General features: G+C 35.9%; 3 protein-coding genes across 7 annotated transcripts; 1 reads left to right on the top strand and 2 right to left on the bottom strand.

The window, feature by feature from the left end:
* Positions 1 to 15: 15 nt before the first annotated feature.
* On the bottom strand, positions 16 to 11,342 carry nr1h3 (nuclear receptor subfamily 1, group H, member 3). Of its 5 annotated transcripts, none has more exons than XM_077713315.1 (11): positions 11,124 to 11,342; positions 9,036 to 9,232; positions 7,384 to 7,464; positions 6,941 to 7,171; positions 5,762 to 6,028; positions 5,420 to 5,625; positions 4,816 to 4,995; positions 4,317 to 4,416; positions 3,951 to 4,064; positions 3,450 to 3,544; positions 16 to 2,932 (listed from the first exon to the last, which is right to left on the bottom strand). In XM_077713315.1, exons 3-11 carry the CDS (start codon positions 7,424 to 7,426, stop codon positions 2,786 to 2,788), a joined length of 1,383 nt encoding a protein of 460 aa, XP_077569441.1. In that variant the 5' UTR covers positions 7,427 to 7,464; positions 9,036 to 9,232; positions 11,124 to 11,342; the 3' UTR covers positions 16 to 2,785. The 5 variants fall into 5 exon arrangements, with proteins under 5 accessions (XP_077569441.1, XP_077569440.1, XP_077569443.1 ...); XM_077713314.1 differs by having other exon boundaries at positions 9,041 to 9,232; positions 11,124 to 11,341; XM_077713317.1 differs by lacking the exon at positions 11,124 to 11,342 and adding an exon at positions 9,994 to 10,137 and having other exon boundaries at positions 9,041 to 9,232.
* Positions 11,343 to 11,952: 610 nt separating this feature from the next.
* On the top strand, positions 11,953 to 15,121 carry arl14ep (ADP-ribosylation factor-like 14 effector protein). The gene is made up of 5 exons (XM_077713859.1): positions 11,953 to 12,166; positions 12,805 to 13,000; positions 13,095 to 13,229; positions 13,720 to 13,760; positions 14,476 to 15,121. The coding sequence occupies exons 1-5, from the start codon at positions 12,096 to 12,098 to the stop codon at positions 14,699 to 14,701; spliced, it is 669 nt and encodes a 222-aa protein (XP_077569985.1). The 5' UTR covers positions 11,953 to 12,095; the 3' UTR covers positions 14,702 to 15,121.
* A 691-nt stretch (positions 15,122 to 15,812) lies between these two features.
* Positions 15,813 to 18,663, bottom strand: fshb (follicle stimulating hormone subunit beta). The gene is made up of 3 exons (XM_077713860.1): positions 18,400 to 18,663; positions 17,659 to 17,821; positions 15,813 to 16,879 (listed from the first exon to the last, which is right to left on the bottom strand). Exons 2-3 carry the CDS (start codon positions 17,818 to 17,820, stop codon positions 16,691 to 16,693), a joined length of 351 nt encoding a protein of 116 aa, XP_077569986.1. The 5' UTR covers position 17,821; positions 18,400 to 18,663; the 3' UTR covers positions 15,813 to 16,690.
* Positions 18,664 to 19,562: the final 899 nt, after the last annotated feature.

The following is a 19,562-nucleotide window of genomic DNA, read 5'->3' on the forward strand; positions in this document are numbered from 1 at the left end:
AAACTGAATACAACATATTCATCCAACGTTTATTATATTCGAAAGATCTGTGCTTTCCTGACAATGTTAAGTACAAATGTATGCCAAAGAAGAAGAAGAAAAACAACACATTTTAAGCAATCTGGAGGATCATTTCAAGAAAAAGACATTAACAAAGCATCAATTAATTGGCGTCAACACCAAACTAAAATGGGCCTATCTTTGAAAATCGAATGTGTTGTAATGTTGTGTTCTTGATGATAAATGAATCTTTTTTCCTGTCTTACATAAACATGTGCAACTGCACAAATGTTGCTTGCATTACAAACCAGCAGGAATTCAGGTAATTAAAAAAAAGAAATAAGCAGCCTATTGCATCTGAAAATAATGGGAAACGTCGGTGGATGTTTGATTGAACAGCAGTTACAGTAATGTGGAGTTTAACAAAATTGAATTTCAATTCAAACCCTAAAATGAAGAAATTTCTCACAGAGAAGCATGTGTCACCTACAATGGCATGTAAATTTTGAATTCATAATCTTATTTACTGCATGTAAGTATTTTACTGTAAAAGGAACCATAGGCATGCAGGCGTCTCTTAACCATTAATTATTCTACACTTTAAGTAAATTACAGTTGTTTTCCTGTTATCATTTCACATGGCTAATAACGCTTTAGGAATTATTGCCTTTATGTGTTAACAATTATGAACACTGCCTGTTCATCAAGTATGTGCAATTTAAATTACATATTAAATCAGTTGTGTTACTATATCAAGAAACAAACATATCACTTCAATTAAATGTATTTGTTTAAACTATCCATCTTCCAATCCTCACAAGGGTCACGGCGGTGCTGAAGCCCAACATGTCAGCCAACAGCATTGCATAAGCAGACAAAACATTCATGCACAAGCGCATGACTAGGGACAATTTGGAGTGTTCAATGAGTAGGAAACCAGAATATCCAGAGAAATACTATTTAGGTAGTATATATATATAGTAATAAGGGATGTCCCCAATAGGAAATCGGATCAAAATGTATTGGAAATTGGGCCCAATCACGTTATTTTTCTTTTCCAGAGGATCGGGATCAGGTAAAAAAAAAAAGACCCAAATGTTTAAAAATGTTTTTCTATGGCAGTTAATTAGTTCAGTTAAATACATTGCAAAAAATAATAGACTATTTTTACACTATTGAAACAAACATTTAAGTAAAAAAAAAAGGGAACAAATCACAACTGAAAAAAGCTCAATTACTTAAATTGGGAGACCATTCTGTGTAAATTTATTTATGTGAAATAAATTTGTTTAAAAAAGAAAATTCAAACTTATTTTGGTGCTCCCCAACTGGAAAAAAAGAAATGCGTTTTTTTCTGATATAAATTACCCTTTGATTTGATTATAAATTTGCGGCAGCTGGATTCAAATCGGGCGAACTAAAGACATTTGGATATATGGTAGTACTTTTTCCCCTACTTAATATTTAATACAACACGGGTATCAGATTGGGACTCGGTATTGGTTTCTCCAAATCAGGCGACTCATACTCTGAGTCACATGCAAAAATGCGTTACTGGGACATCCCTAATAGTAATTTGCAAGCAGGTTCATGTAAAGTAGTTTTAGGAAAACCCACCTAACAAACTGTATATAAGATTTACTTTCTCACACATTTATTCCCTTAGAAGACGCGTCTTTATATATGATTGCTATTCTTAAGGCAAGAATGCATAAGTTTGTACTGTACAATCGTGTGGATATGTGCACTCCACGCTTGTCTTGTGAAAATAAATAATTTGTGTGCATTTGTATTGATAAAAGGATCCCTTTGGGCACTCAAGTGATCTAATAAAGGATGCCTCTATTTCACATTAGTTTACCTGAGCAACTACACCAACTTTTTCTCAACTGTACTTTCTTAAAATGAGCACAAATGCATTTCATTCTTGAAACGCATTGACTGATGTAAAATTAAACTGCTGTTGCAAGTCACGCGTAATAAAGTTTCTAATTCAGCTGTGAGAAAACTATTCAATAAATTAATTCGAAAGCACAGCTGGAATCATGACATCAGGCAATAGCAGCTATAGACCAAGAGCATTTAGACCAGGGGTGTCAAAACTACTGCCAGTGGGCCAACTGCAACCAATTTTGACTGCCCACATTAAAGGTTTTAGACATCAAATCTATTTCAATAGGGAAAGCTGACAGTCAGTGATCATGTTTCAGAGCCATTCAAAGCAATAAACGTCCAATTTGACTGTTCAATCACTGCCAATGCCTCCATTCAAAATGGAGTGGATGACTATCACCCTCAAGGGCAGTCAAGCATAATAAAACTTTTGAAAAATTGATTCATTTAAAAAAAACAATTTTTATTTCACCAATTCTCTGTTTCTTAGAAGCATTTCAATTTGGCCCTCACATAATTCGATTTTTCTGAGAAAAATGTTTGGACACCCCTGATTTAGACTATAAAACAAAAGAAATACACTCATTTTTTTAACAGATGTTGAATCAGAAAAAAAAAATTCAAAACGGTGAGCTGGTATTTCATTTTGGCAAAATCATGCCAACGTCCCAAAACAAGGAAGAACAGATCTAAGGAGAAAAAAGAACTCCTGAACACAAACCGTTAAGAGTTTGAACCCAAAATGGCATTGAGATGCTTGCACAAAAAAAAGCCCAACAACCGCACATTGCTGGAAGTAGTCCATTACCAGATGAGACTGGGTCAAGCCCATGCCCATCCCATGTCAGGCTCAAGATTCAACACACCAGGGAGTATAACATTGGGACTGCAATCATTCAGTGACATCCCAGATTTCAGAAAGCAGCGGGGGGAGCTTCTTGTCCTGGAGTCGAAGGGCAAAAACCTGTTCAGAGTGTACACTGCTAAGTGTACGAAGGCTCACCAGCTTCATCAGCATCCGTGGAAACATCAAGTGATCCTGCCCAAAAAATAAAAATAAATAAACGACTTTATAATCCCGACAACTAGTTTGCACTTGAAAGCAGGAACATACCTAGTTATTTAACTCCCCTTATTTCAATTTTAGTTGCTCTAGCATATGGTTCTGGAATGGGGAATACTACTTAAACCCATCTAGATTCTGTCGGTTTTAGTTATTTGTCTTGCATCACTTGTATATTATATTTGAGGCCAATACAATCGTTTGTTGTTGTTGTTGAGGTTGTTAAAAAAATGACAAAATGGAACACAAAAGTAATGCATGTTTTCCACAAAATTTCATTGAATCTTTTGCTGTTGACTAAAAATGTGTTTTTTTTTTCAAATACACCTGACTTTGTGGGCTATATTTTTCTGTCTAATAGGTAAGCTTTATAAGTTGATTCAATCCCCCCCAAAAGCTACACTGGTCATGACCCTATACACTTCTTTTGATGCCGACAACAGGTTATGTTGACACACTAAAAATGAAATCACTTAAACCAGTGGGCACTTACATTTGGTCTCTTTATCGTGATGTACGAGCGAAGAGCATCAACATATGGTTGTTGGAGCCTCTCCACAAGATCATGATCCTGTACATTTGGTCGATCTAAAAATATTTAAAACCATAACAAATATGTACTAAGCAGAACAGAAAATACAAACCAAAAAACTAACATTAAAATACATTTTCGTTTGCGTTAGATAATTGGAAACATCCCTTAAAAAAGCCTTACAATAAACTTAAAAGAACGTAGTGCAAGTACAACAGCAGCCTGGTGCAAGATGGTTGGTCTGTTGTTCTGCCTATGGCAGGCCCTCTCTTATTGAATGCATACTTTGACACCACTGAGAGGCTACTCTCAAATTGAATATGTTTGCAAGTCGCACGCACGCCTTATTCATCCTTGAGCACTCATAGTATACACGCAGAAAGAATGGGTCAAGAGAGTACTATGCATTACTAAATTGAGTGTAAAAGGCTTTTAATAGTTAGTCGTAGAATGAAATCTGACCTGCAGAAAATATGTTGATGGCAATAAGCAGAGCGTATTCAGCCTCATCCAGCTGCAAGTCATTCATTCCTTTAGAAAACTCAAAGATGGGATTAATAAACTCAAACTGAAGGCCTGTTGAGAGAGAAGAAAACAAAACATTTAAATATATATTTTTGATAAGATTTAACGGAATGTTACGACATGCTTGTTTATGTTAATTGGTGACTGTCAAAATAAATATGTAACATTAAACAATGTAATATATACAGTTAGACTGAACCTATTTATATTTGCACTCTTCTGGCAATTTGTGTATTGCGAGTACTGTAGGACTATGCCTGATTTATTACACAATATCTAATGTCAATAACCAATTCAAAATACCTGCTTTAGCAAAGTCTTCCTTATTGTAGCTAAAATCCTTAAGAAATGTAATGCTGTCAATGGCAGGATTGTATCGACGAGACGTCTCTAGCAGCATAATCTAATGAAGAGAAACATAATTGGAAAATGCAATCAATTTCAAAATGAATACATACAGTCAATATGGAGAATAACTACATCATTACTGAGCAGTTGAATTCCTTTAGAAAAAGCTGTATGTGTTGTGTGTTACTTGAAGCACGGTCTTGTAGTATTTAATGATCTTGACTACATGTGAGGGGGGGGAAATTAATATGAATATAATGATTAAAATTGAAATATTACAAGGGTAAAATCAAAATATGAACGTTAAATTATAGATTATACTATTACAAGATTCAAATTGTGAAACAGTCATTTTTTTCCTTATTTTTCTCTAACATGGACCAGACGTTGTTTGGTTTCTTATATACTGATATATATATATATATATATAAGAAATAGCAGACAAATTGCAAACCTCAATAGTGGAAGTCTTCAATAGAGCAATCTGGTCCTCTCTTGTGAGCTCTAAAAATCCAGGAAGCTGCTTAGCAAAATCCACAATCTCCTGCACCGACATGATCGCCAATTCAGTGAAGTGGGCGAAACGCTGTTGACGTACTTCTCGATTCTGCAGATCCTGATTCTGTGGCCATGGCTGTGTTTTTTTTCAAACACACAAGCAAACTAAATATTATTTATCCAATGCATGAGAACAGCAGCAGCTTCATCAAGATAAATACAATCAATTGCTGGAATCTTTTAACCACATTCTGAACTATTTGTCAACATTAAATAAAAAAAGCATATTACTGTCATCCCTCGCTACTTCACGGCTTCAGTCGATTGCGGTATTTTTCATAAAATTTTCAAAATTTGTGCTGAAACTCGTAAGCGGAAAGTGGCTAGAAACATGACACTGCAGTTTCCTTTTAGGAAACGACGGGGAAAAAAGAGAAAAAGGAGAAGTGTCACCCCTACATCGATAAAAACAAACAAAATACACACATATGCTTGCGAGATTTCCTGAGGATGTGAGAACGAAATGATTCTTACATGCAAATACAGAGATGTGAACCTACTGTCACTTTTGGTCGTTCAAGAAAAGATCTCTTGTTGCATTGCTTCTGCATAGCCACCAGCTTCTCAATCATTTCCTGCTGCTGTGGCTCCAGTGACACAACTACTTGTGGAAGAGTTGGAGTCACCACCGTGGACGAGCGGGCGGTTTCCTCATCATGCTGCTTCTTCATCTTCTTCAGACGAATTTGCTCTTCAGAAAGCACACCTGCGTGACATAGAGCGCAAAATTTCAACTAATGCACAGGCACAGAAATGATTACTAGATTAGATTATGAAAGAGCATGTTGCTAGTATGACCAACGCAGTGAAATTTCAAATTGAACGGCTAAGCAAACACTCACACTGCTCTAGCATGCCTGCCTCCCGACATTTGCGTAGGCGGCATTGCTGGCACTTGCGTCGCATGTACATGTCCATTTCACACCGTCCATTGTTCTTGCAAGTGTACTGGGCACTTTTAATGACACTGCGTCGGAAAAAGCCCTTGCAGCCCTCACAGCTTAGCACATTGTAGTGGAATCCAGAGGCCTTGTCACCACATACACTGCACACCTCATTTCCCAGCATCTTCGGGGCAGGACCCTTTTTTCGCTTCACTGGGTGACCATCTACACAATATGGAAATGGATGATTATAAAGTAGTTGAATTTCATTTTTATTACATTCCTCGAAGGAAAGAACGCAACCGATTTTATGAAGCTCAATGGACGAACAGCCATGGGCAAAAACACTAATCAAAACACCATAAAGTCCTTTTGCTGTGACTTCATCCATGCAAAATTAGAGCTAGAGAAAATAATGAACATTATTTTAAGACAGTCAAAACACAAAGTGGATGAAAAACTGATCCTGGCTATTGGAGACACTGCTAATATCACATAAGAAAGGATTAATCCAGCCAATACCTTTAAAACACAGCTTGAAATATGAATTTTTCTAGTACAACTTGAATTTTGGGTGAAAAAAAACCTAACTTACTCTATTTGTTGTTGCAAAAATTAGTCCGTGAAGTACATTTGTGGATGACGCCGGGGGGCAGGTACAATTTGGAGTCTATTAAGTTCATGTTAATCACAAGGGTGTCCAAATGCTTTCAAGTCAATGGCTTTCCACAAAGTTTGAGTAGTCTGTAGCTTCCAAAGGATAGTCTATACCAGACCTGAGCAATCCGGTGATTGGGGGCCACTGTGGGTACATTTTTTTGTTCCAACTGATCCAGCACAGACATTATTTTAATTTTGATGTATTTTTACATGTTGAGCACACCCAAATCAAGATCATGAAAACTTATACCTAAAAAAGAATCCCTACAAAATCGGGATATGTCTCCTATAAATTCTTACACTTTCCAATAACTTTTACTATAGCTAGGGTAATAATTTTAATTAGATTTTGCATAGACTAAATTCAATGTAATCAATGTAAAGTCCAATGTAATCAAAAAGGAATGAACAATGACTGTAAATACAAATTTTGTATCGTTGAACCCCTGAAATACTGTTTCAAGAGTTTTCTTTCACCTGTGCTAGTGTTGCTCACATCGGGCTTGGTGTCATTTGGCTCAACTGACAATGGGCTGCTCATCCCAGTAAGAGTGGGGCCATTATGAGGGACGCTGGGGAAATCATCTGTTTGCGACAGGTCACTGTGAGATTGAAAACTTTCATGCTTCATTGTGGTGCCGCCACTGCTCTCCTTCACCGCGAAATCCTTTTGCGGGTGCGCAGCCCCGTCAAAAACTTTACTTTCATCTGACCAGAAGGACAAAATTTGCATTAACTTTCACAGTAAATCATAAACATTGTTGATGTTGCATCCTGTCCATGTTGTATACACAAGGTATTTTGCAATCGATGTCAGGATCATCTATAAACAAGTATGATGCAATTCAATTAAGTAAATAATGCTTTTTAAAAGATGATAATACTTATTTTGGCCAAATAAATACAAACAAATAACTTACGATGACGAACATCTGGGATATCAGTCCCAGGCTGTGTTGACATCTTCTGTGCAGCTCGTTTTCATAACGAAACCTATGTACCTACAGAAAAAAAAACACAAAATACACATGATTTTCTGCATTTGTTAAGATGTTAAGGAAGCAAGCAATATTGCACAATGTATAATATTTACACATACGCACGCGCACAGCATATGGGACTTGCACTGTCAAACATCCCCACCGTGCGTCCAAACACGATTATTACATCCCACACTATCACACACCTGCCAAAAGTTGATTGACTCTTTTTCATAGTGACATTTACCAGTGACGCGATACCAAAGTATAGCTCAGCATTATCTAATTTTCTAATGTTTTTCAAAGTTTCTCTTTTCAAATAGCTAATTCATGCAAATAAATGAAAACCACAAAGAGCAAACCCATCTTTCACTGTTTGAAACAACTGTTGAGAATGCACACATGTCGATGAAAAGCAAGTGACCACACTACTTAACTTTCAAAAAAATTGAACGACAATGTGCAAAATTATTTAGAAAATTGTGTTGCAAAATTAATCATCATAGTAAGTTAAAATGGCGAGCCAAGAATGAATACTTTCAACATTTCAACAAAGAATTGGACAACACTTAATATTTCTGCAGTGCGTATGTATATATATTATACATTATGGAATGTTGCTTTCTTAATACCTCTTAACAATTATAGTAAATTACTGACTACATTATTTCCAATAATGAAATGCAGCAGAAATCTGTTATTTATTGGCGATAGGATCGAGCCAGACTGCAAAATGAGAATTAAGATTATTTGTGTGGATGCAGCAGGGTATTATAGCAGTGGTAACAGCCTTTAATCATTTTAAATTAAGTTATTTTTACCAAAATTATGAAAGGAGAGCAAAAAAGCAGAAATGAGAAGTCTGTCATGTGCCAGATAGAGACGCATTCAGGAAACACACTTCAAAGATATTTTCTTTGTGATTGTGAATCAAGTTTAAAATAAAATAGGTCCAGCATAAAAAATGTAAAAAAGTAGTATTAGTATAAAAATAGCTGAAAGGCCTTGTAATTTATAACTATGCTGTATGAGATTGGCTGCTGTGAAGTAAATTATTGGATTGGATTGGATTGGATAACTTTATTCATCCCATATTCGGGAAATTACATTGTGGCAGTAGCAAGAGGGTGATTAGACAGAATAGACAGCAAAGCAAAAGCACAAAGTACAAAGCAAATCAAAGTAAATGGAATCATCAAATCATTAAAACATAAAAGCCGCAAAACACAAAATGAACAAGAGTGGACAAAGCTACCGTGGCCGCCGGCTGCCGCTTAAACAGCGCCATTTTGGTTGCGGTAACTGAATCGGACTCAAAAAGACGTTATGTCGTAAAATCCATTTGAAAGCTCAGCTAAGATTAATTTGAGTTACTTGAGAAATTGCCATTAATACGACAGTGCCAAACTAAACAAAATTTATTTTACAAAACTATTTAGAGCCACATTTTACCACAAGACTGCACTTAAAGATTTGAAAAAGGATGCAGACCATAGACAAATTTGCCCTAAGAGATGCTGGTTTTGTCATTTGTAATCAGAAAGAAAAACAAAAAATGACAATCAATGAGTCACGTTGGAATTTATACTAACCTTACCTCTAAAGCTGATCTCTTATTTGTCACCTGACTGATGCAAGTGCTTCATGGCACCAGTGTGTCGATATTGCACCGATGGAGGACTTCCTTGACTGACGAGGCTTGAAGGTGTCAACACTGTGATTTATGAGCCCAACTTTACTGACTTGATAAGAGAAGTTGTGAAGATGAGTAGTCCCTTCCTACAAGACTCTGTGGGAGACAAGAGGGAAAACATAGGGTCAGAGAAAGGGGACGGATAACAAGGGGTCACTATCGGTCAATTGTAAAGCTGTTCCTTCCCCAGCAGTGCTCCAGTCTTTTCCTGTTGGAGCAGCCAAATAAGATAGCAGGCAAAAATTGATGAGCTACCCCGAGATGGTCAAAATGGTTTCTATCAACAGAAGAAAGAAAAACAACAACACTCACCTACCTGAATAATGGCTTGCAAATCCAATATCTGATGTTGAAATACAAAAATTGCAACTTCATTTAGATGTGCTACACAATGTATTTGTTTACTGATCGTTGACGAAAAAATACTAGTTGTTTTTGCTTTTAAAACCTTGTTCTACTGCCTACGACCTCATGTAATTCTCACCCTGATTTTCTGTTCAAGTCCAATGTCCACTCCATCTTATCGGTCAGTCACCCTTTGTTTTCATAGAGTGCTGGGAATTAACATCTAAAAGAATATAATAAATAAAAGGCTTATCGGATTAAATGGGCAAATACAGCACGTCAGTGGACATTTTAGAAAATCGTCAAAATGTATGTGTGGTCCAGAACTGCTGATGAATAATTGAAGAGAGTGCCACATTGTAAATAGAAATAATTTAAGGTGTTACCCATTGTTGAGGCAAAAGTAGAAAGCCCAAGAACTTCTTGATGTGAAAGAAAAACGTAAGGGCTTTTAGAAACGAAGTGAAGTTCCCACCAACACACGGAAGAAGAACTACATTGAAGTTACATACCCTTTCACACACTCCAAGAAATTTTCACTTCTCTGACCAAGGCTGGGAGCCTAATTACATACACAGTAATGACTTAAAATATTTGGGGATATTGACTCATCAGTTAAATCACAATATGATGATGAACGGCTGAACAGACTGTTTAATCCAGAGCTGGAATAATGAAAATATTTGGGCAATCACAAGAAAATGTGCTTACAATTAACTTAATCAGTTCCATTGACACAAATAGACGCCCAATCATAGGGCAAGAGAAATGTCATTATAATTAACTCTTTCAGTGCCATTGACACAAATAGACACCCAATCATGGGGTTCTTTTCACTCTTCTGCAATAATTTAAATGTATGTGTCACTAGTAAACATCTCATCCAATTTAACTGGGAGGGTTGGCAGCGAATAATTTTACTTTTTAGTCTCAGGTCAATGTTTAAATCAATATTTAATTGGGTATAAAGTCAAAACCCAAATCGACACCAAATTGGCAGCCTTTCTACTGTTTACAAGAAATTAACTTGCATTTGAGCCTAATATCATTGGGCTCAGCTGGTCAATATATATTTTTTTATTCTATATTTCGCGCTAATACAGAAATAGCTAATACTAGAAATGAAGATATGTGCGTCACGGTTCGGAATATAGACGCTATTTCGCAATTGCATATATGTAACCGTGAGGGTAAATATAGGCCAGTGAATATAAAACTTTAAATAAGTTATAAGTGTTTATATGTTTATATGCTCGATAACATACTTTTAAAATGGATTGAACCTGTTTTGTCTATATGCAGCTGACAGCTAACATTAAGTGACCCATAAGTTTACCAGTAAACAAACACAGCAGGGTGTTAGCTTGAAACTATGCCAAATAAATGCTGACAAATATGATAACTGTCCACAGAATTGAGGCAAATGGTGAAATCGGTTATAAGGTGGTTGATCACATATTTTGACAATATCCAGAAAAAAAAATGCTATGCTTGATGCATAATCAAAACAAATTGCGAACGTTAGCGACTCGCATTCGTATGAAACTCTTTAGCTTTGCGACAAGTTCCACTTAGCTAAGTTCGTAGTACGAGTGCGACAGATGAAGACAAACGTTAGAAAAGTGAACATTTCTGAACTTGCCTGCTATTTTGCAAGCTTGTCACCTCTTTGGTTGAAGTTACGCGTTGCGTTTGTTTGTTTTGACAAGGCGAGGCATGAGCTAGTTAGCTTTCGGTTGTAGCTAGCATCAGAGTTTTATGACATCATATGACGCAAAGGCCCAGAATCGACACAGGAAGTGAAGAAAATCCATCCATATTCAGAAAAATATCACATTAGTAAACTACTAATTAACCAATATTTGTCCCCATGAAAATTATCCCAACCAGAAAACATGTGAACTCCTAGGAATTTTAATTAAAAAAGGAGAAATCCGTAAACAGCTCCCTACTGAAATGAATGTGGCTTTTTGCTTCTTATTACATTTTGTATATACTGTGCCTCTTTGCTTATGTGTTATTTTTCTCTTATTTTGTTTCCCTGCAAATACACTCAAATTCACCAGGGCCCATTAAAAATAAATCATAAATTATATTTTAAAAACAATTTGGCAGATTGGCCTGTCATTTAAGGGAAAGAAAGTTTTTAGGGTGAATAATATGGTTTCAATTGTGTGTTTTTGTCCGTAAAATGGATGTACATACAATCCACCCTGATCATGCATCCTTGTATCTAAACAACCACTAAATCTAAACTATAGTTTAAAAAAAAGTCAATTAACTTTGATCAAGAAATTATAATTAAAAAGTTTTTGATTGAACACTCACCAGAGTATTTTTGCTGTGAAAGTTGAATATCGTTTTATTAATCATGTTTGGTTAATTAGTATACATTAAGTTTTCATCATTAAATGTCACCTCATACCGTGATTTAGCACTGTAATAATTGCAGAGGGATAAAATTGCCTTCATGGGGCGCTGTCTAGTGGTTTACGCGTTTATTTGGTAGCGGAAGCAGGAAAAAGCTAACAACACACGCGCAGACTCCCAATCATAACCAACATTAATGTTAGCAAGGGTTGACGCTTTGAATTGTTTTGGTTAAAACGATACCATGCCCGTCACTTGTGCGTCCTTGGGTTGCAACAATAAGTTTGTGAAGGGATCAGAAATTCGATTTTATCGGTAAGTTTGTCTAATTTTCTAGAGATAACGCACGATTTAGGATGTTTTACGTTTTTAATGCATGCCCACACTATTGAGTTTTCAATCCGCATAGTATGCATGGTTTGGGGATGTGAGAGGAAATAGTGGTACCAGGAAAAAACCGTAGTACCTGGAGAAAACCCACACAAGCCCAGGGAAAACTCCACACACTGGGGATCGAATCCTCGGCCATTTATATTACTAGTGAACATGCGTATCTTGACTGAGAACCATCTGCCTGATGACACGGTTATAGATGACAGAATAATCAGTAGTGGTGGTAGTAGTAGGTGACACCATATTTTCCTGTCTATCCTAGGTAATTGTGACAATTACTTTCATGAATCTGTAAGGCAGGAGTGGCTAAGTTTATTCACTTGTGTATTTGCATTGCCCTGCAGCAGGGGTGGCCAAATCCGGTCCTTGAGACCCTATCTGGTCTTTTTTCCATATCTCACTCCACCAAACCCACATTTAAAGGTCACATTTTGGCCCCAAAAAAATTCCGCCATCAATTTTCCAGTGGACCTGTAGTAAATTGAATATAAGCAATCAAAGCCCTGGTACAAATGGTACATTATCTTAAATAACCACCTATTACATTTGCTGCCCTTCAGGTTTCCACTCAGCAAACCTTCACTTTCTGCAAGATGGGTCCAAAGTCTTGGGTTAAGAAACTTCATCCCAAGTGCAAATACCTGTCTATGTTCAGAGCATTTTTCACCTGACTGCTTCCGGGATTACAATGGTAAACAGTTTTTGAGGGAGGATGCCGTACCAAACATGTTCCCACAAGGGCAGGACTCTTCAAAGGTTTTACATTGCTTCTTCAAATGCCACATTCGCATCATGTTCTTTTCATATTTTATGGAGAAATGTATGACTTTTTTGCTTCTTTATTTGCTAGATTGAACTACGTAAACGAGCATCAATGGCACCACCAAAGGATATCACTGTCACAAATCACATGGGACAACCAACCGAGAGGGACAAAGGAAGAGAATTCCCAAATATACGCAGAGAAAAAAGAGGGGGTTCAAGAGTAAGTTTTCTAATGTTTGTTGGTGTCATTTAGTGTTTTTCATTTCAAGAGTATTCCATCTGGTTGAGCAAAGCCTATGTTTGTCGATCTTGAATCCTACATGGTCCTATGTTTTCCTATTTATTTTTTAAGAAAAAAGTCATGGCCAGACAAAATTAGTTTTGTGTACTTGAGAACAGCTTTCAGTTTTGACTATTAAAATCTGTGATTTGGGCATTTATTCATTCATTTATTTTCAACACCACTTATCCTTATGGTCTGAGTTGTGGGGTGCTGGAGCCAATCCTTGCAGACTTTGAGTGGAAGGTGGATTGAAATCTAGACAGCAAGTAGATCAAGCACCATTTTCTTTTTCTTTTTTCTCTCAAGAGTGCATGATGATGCAAGCTTTCAATAGTTTACCATAGGCATCATCTTCTGCTAGAGCCATTGTCTGTTGCAATTTCTTATATTACTGTAGGAGACATAATGACATTTAATTTTGTTCCAGGGCGGAAGAGGTGGACGAGGTGGAAAACATCTGTCTGACAGGTAAGACTCAAAAGATGATGATATTGGAACTATTGCCAAACCATTTTTGTTATACAACATTTGTCAGGAATGTGTATACTGGTAACCACTTAAAGTGCTTGTAAACATTTGACAGTGTTAGGTACATGTTTTTTGGCATTATGCCTGAATAGACCATTAAGGAAAATAAAATATATTTGCCTAATTACCATGATGTACTTGTTCTGAAGCTAGTTTTCTGTTGGCTCAAACCATTTGATGGTTTCTACGTGTAATAGTTAATGCGTGTAACTAAATAATAAGCGATTATTTTAAAGGCTAAACATTCTTATTCAGTTATTGGAAGTTTTGTCTTAAACCCTTACTGTATAATTAAAGGTGTTTTGCCCCATTACTAAATCACACCATGTCCTCACTTGCTTGAAAAAGTTGTACCAACACTCTAGAAAAAAGTGATGTTGTTAAGGACCTATAAAATGGTTTTACTGCATTTAAACCAGATAGTTGGACTTTACGTACAGGGAGATACTCAATATTAAGTGTACATCGCATTCCTTACAATAGAAGATGAAATCTCAAATTCTGCAAATAAGACTAATGTATGAAAAGGACACTTTCTATAAGCCGGTTTTCCTATTCACCTATTCAGTGTTAGTTCTTCAGTAATATGTTGGTTTTAAAAAGGATCTGTGAAAGTTTAGTCAAGTCAGTAATCACTTTCTTTTCTCTTGTGCAGGCAGAGCATGGGCAAGAACAAGGTTTACGATGCGAAAGGTCGTCTTTTATCCAACGGCAGGGACATGTGTGACTGTTTGGACGTTGAATGCATGGGTTGCTTCTACCCTTGCTCGGACTGCGGCTCGCGGAAATGTGGATTTGAGTGCCGCTGTGACAGAAAGTGGCTCTATGAACAAATGGAGGTGGAGGGAGGAGAGATCATCCGCAATAAATTTGCTTTTTAATAAAGCAACTACCTAGACATTCATTGGGCAGAATAATGGAATCCATGGATTTTTGTGAACAATTGTACATTTAATAATATACTGATTTTTTTTATACATAGAATGGCAGAAGTATACACTGAAATTTCAATTTTGAGTATGTTAGTTTTGGCCTAAAATAATGGAAGTGCATTAAATCATGTTAAAGTTAAGTTAAGTTTTTACTTTACATAATAGAAGCAGATGGAGTCGTTAGATTGTTTATAATGAAGCTGTTATTGTTGCATTTCAATTATGGGATCAATCTGTCTACATCTCAACTAGAGCAGCTATTTTTATTTTTTTAGTGTCATGAAAACTTTTGTATTTGTGCCTAAACCTGGGCAATATGACAAAAATATTTATCACGATAAATAAATTAATAGTTGGTATGAACAACTATCACATCTTTTGTTCATTTATTCATTTTCTGAACTGTTTATTCTCACAAGGGTCATGTTGCTGACTTTAGGCACGAGGTGGGGGGTGAGCTATTTATGCTCAAACTCATATCTCGTGACACTTTAGCCTACTATGCATGTTTTTGGAATGTGGGAGGAATCCAGAGTACCCGGAAAAAAACCCATGCAATGCCAGGGGTAACATGCCAGCTCCACACAGGGAGACCGACCTGGGATCACTGTCAACCCTCCTAGTCAAAATAAATTGGACGTTTATGACTGTCAATGGGAGCAAATGAGTTAATACTGTACCATTAAAATACAAAATGATTGCAGCAATTATTCATGCATGAAATAAAAAGAAATGTTTACCTTGTGAAGGTCCTTGAAAATATATAATACAGCCAAGAGGTGTGTACTGTAGTCAAACTAAAAGTAAAAAAATAAAAAATAATTCTGCCTTGTGTAATGCAAACTGCAGGTGCGCATTCCAGAAAGCAATTTGCAAAAATGGAGGGTGAAAGTCAAGTGTATAAGTGATGCCTCATAATAATAACATTTGTATCTTTTTACAGTCCTGTACTGTGGCACTTTAGGGATAATTTTATCCAAACATATAGAAAGTCTGATTTAAGACAACAGTTTACTTGTAGTTTCTGTAATTTTTTACACAAAATAAAAAATCCACAACGAAAGTTATTGTTTTTAAATTTATTCTTATTTTGCCACATTGGAATCACATGTATCTCAATGTAAAGACTCAAATTAACTCATTGTGCTTCCATTGATGCAGAGACTAATGGTTCCCAACCACTTTGTGGCGGCACTGATGTGCCGCGAGCAATTGTCGGGTGTCTCATCTCATTTTCTGAACCACTTTATCCTCAATAAGGTCGTGAGGGGAGCTGGACACCCTGAATCGAAGATTGTCAGGTGTGCCACAGGAAATGACAAGAAGTCATATATTGTAATGTTCCAATAGTGAAATCTTAATATTTCGAGATTAAAAGCGGAACAAGATCAATCATAGATTGTACTAGTACAAGATTAATATGATTTGATGAAGGTCATTTTGTTTCTTAAAAAAAGTTGTAATGTTAGAAGATTTAACTCATTTTCTTTGTTACAGGAACCGAAAGTTGTCTGGTTTCAAAGGCATCGATTGAATTTCTAAGTGGAACATTGCTTTTCAGGTGATAGATTTGAGGAAAAAGTCAAAATTATTACATCAAAAATATCACATTTCTTATTTTTACTTCACTTGAACCATTGGTTGTTCGGGGTCCGTAGACATCAACTTTTGGTTATATTAGGTTGGTGTGAAAATTCCTGGGGATACAACTTAGATGAGAACACCTTTATATTGTTAAGATAGGCGACATAGTAGTTTTAAATGAGCCAATTTTCAGATGGTGCCTTCAGATTTGTTCAATGCAAACAGTGTGCCTCAGCTCAAAAATGGTTGGAAAACATCTAAGCTGTGTAACTGAGAAGGCGGACAGTGATCAAACACAGTTCAAGTGAATGAGACTTCCATGTCATCAATGTCGGCCAATGAGTTAAAAAGTCTTTAAGAACAGGTCCGATTAAGTCGATCACAGTCTGTTTCAACTTCATTGCACAAAGTACAATGACAGCTTTTGGCGACTGGGTAAGTGACACCGATTGGGCAATTTCCGATGTTTTTTTTCTCATAGACCCACTTTGCAGTACAGATATTCTGTTTAGGCTGCTCTTTAGGAGAATAGTAGACTGGATCCTGCAGAAAGAACAGTACAGAAGTCAGTTGTTTTTGATTGAGTATCCTTTTAACAACATCCTATTGTGGTTAAATTAAGGAGAAAAATAATGCTCTTTCGTTTAAAAAAAACACCATCCATATTAATACAAAAATGATTAAATGCACACACACACACATATATATATATATATATATATATATATATATATATATATATATATATATATATATATATATATATATATATATATATATATATATATATATATATATATATATATATATATATATGTAAAATTATTATTAGTATTACAGAATAACTTCAACACACTGTTTCTTTTGGACTCATGGTAAAGGTAAACAAATGTAAGAATTTTTCACTGATTGATTTCATCCAATTCATTACTCACTGACATAGTTTAGCCTCTCATAGATGCGGTTATAGAGTTTCTTTTCAAATTAATTACTGACAATTACCCCTGCTAAAATTGATCTTTGACTCCTATCACAATTATGGCAATTATTGTCAAGTGCCTGTTCTATTTTTAAGGTTTCTGTGGGGACATGCTGCAATAAGGAAGAATTAATGACATTGTGCTAATATATAATGATCACACTTATAATAAAAAAATACAGTATTAGATAATAAAATTATTGCTAAAAAATCTTTCATAACAAAGAAATTGTGACATGTCCTAAAACTACCTTAAAGGTCCTAAGTGTCAAATTTAGAAAAGCTGTCCACTGTCCGTGAAAGAGTTAAAACCAATCATACTCAGGCTAAACTGTGACCTTACCTCTTGGTAGCACTGTCCCGCACATGAAGTAGTGTTTATGATGGCAGTTTTGTTACAGCTTGTCACCTGCAGTTTGAAGTTCTTCAGGGAGCAACCGAGATTACAATGCTTGCTCGCACCTGCCAGCCCCAACAATGTTGCCATGACAACTAGTTGCATCATTCTGTTGAGTGCAACAAAAGCATCAGCCACAGAATCATGGAAAGCTTACTGACAAAATGTAAAAAAAAAAAAAAAAAAAAAAACATCTGGTGCCAGTTATTTAAATTCATGTATTATTTTCATTTTGGTAATCACAGATTTTTTTTAATCTAGTTCAATTAGGGTTTGGTCAGCAATTGTTTTTTTTTTTTTTTCCTAAGAAAAAAAATCTTAACTGCAAAAGTACATACATAATATTCAAGATCCCTATTTCCCCTGAATTAAAAATAGGTGATTCAATGACTTGAAACTTGACAGCATTATATTAATAATAAATATACAAGAGATCAGAGAATAGATGAGCCAAATTAGGCCTCCATCTGCAGGTGACAATAAAGGCCAACCTTTACTTTATTACCAGAATTCAATTTATAACTTAGTTTTAATTTTTCTTTTAAGATGCATGAAATTCATCAAGATGTTAAAAAAGACAACCTCTCATTTGGTATTTAATTAGCACCAAAGTACTAATCAATTTGATTAAAACGATAATGTGCTAATGACGTTTCCACATTCTTTAACATTAATGCAAAGTCATACCTTTTTGAAGTGGCTTTTTTTCCCGCTTTAGATGTACTTCGGATCTCTAAATGTCTCAAACAGCTACAATCCTTTGGCTTTCCCCAACTCTCTTAAATAAGGCTGCTCATAAAGTAAATTCTGTTAATCTTGTCATCTTAACTGTGTGATATTTTTCCTCTTGTTTCATCCAATTATTGACGGAGTAAATCCTGCTCTTTTCGCCACACTAGATCAGGTAAGGCCTTTCATCCTACGTCTACGTAGGAGTACAGGATCGTATCTCTAGAATGATTTGGACCAAGCAGAAACACAGTATATAAAATGTCATCTGCCCCCAGAGTAAATGGAAAAGCACACGAGATTCATCAGCAGTCACTCAGTGTTTTGTTTCTTTTTCCATTGTTTTGGTAATGCCATCACTATTGCAGGTGCAAAGCAGGTCACAAACCACCTGATCTATTCGTAATTATTTCTCTACTGGAATAAACTCTTCACAAACACATTCTATTACAAATTATTCAAAGGCTTTAATATTAATATTGGACATTTCAGTGTTTGCATGCAGAAAAAAATATTATTTTTTATAATAATGAGTAATATTTTTTTTTTAATTGTGCTATAATATGTTAAGGTATTAAAGATGTCGAAATATATTTTATAATTGTTAGAAATAATCACTTTACATGTTAAAGGTTGAAGATTACATGTCAACTTTTGAATAGCTCTCCACTACAGTGACTACTGTCCCTGAAAGTGTTAAATGTTCAAAATTGTTCAAAAGTGTACCTTGTCTGGTGTGTCCTGCGCTCGGTGGGTGACCAGCCCAGATTGTAAACTAACTTTTGCCAAAAAAAATATCCAAAATAGCTTTCGGATCACCTGGACACATTTGATATAAAATTGACTAATTGATCTGTTTACATTTTTGACTCTGGTTAGCACATTGGCATCACAGTTCTTGAGTCAAAGATTCTATCCCTGGTCGGTCCTCACTGTGTGGAATTTGCCTATTCTCCCTGGGCTTGCGTGTTTTTTCTCCGGGCACTCTGGTTTTCTCCCATATCCCAAAAAAAACATTAATTGTGGGCTAGTTGAAGACTAGTAAATTGCTCCTATGTGTGAATGTGAGTGTGAATCCTTCCATCTCTTTGTGCCCTGTGATTACTTTGCCACCGATTCAA

The sequence above is a fragment of the Stigmatopora nigra genome, chromosome 3, assembly GCF_051989575.1.
Source record: "Stigmatopora nigra isolate UIUO_SnigA chromosome 3, RoL_Snig_1.1, whole genome shotgun sequence".
NCBI classification, from domain to species: Eukaryota; Metazoa; Chordata; class Actinopteri; order Syngnathiformes; family Syngnathidae; genus Stigmatopora; species Stigmatopora nigra.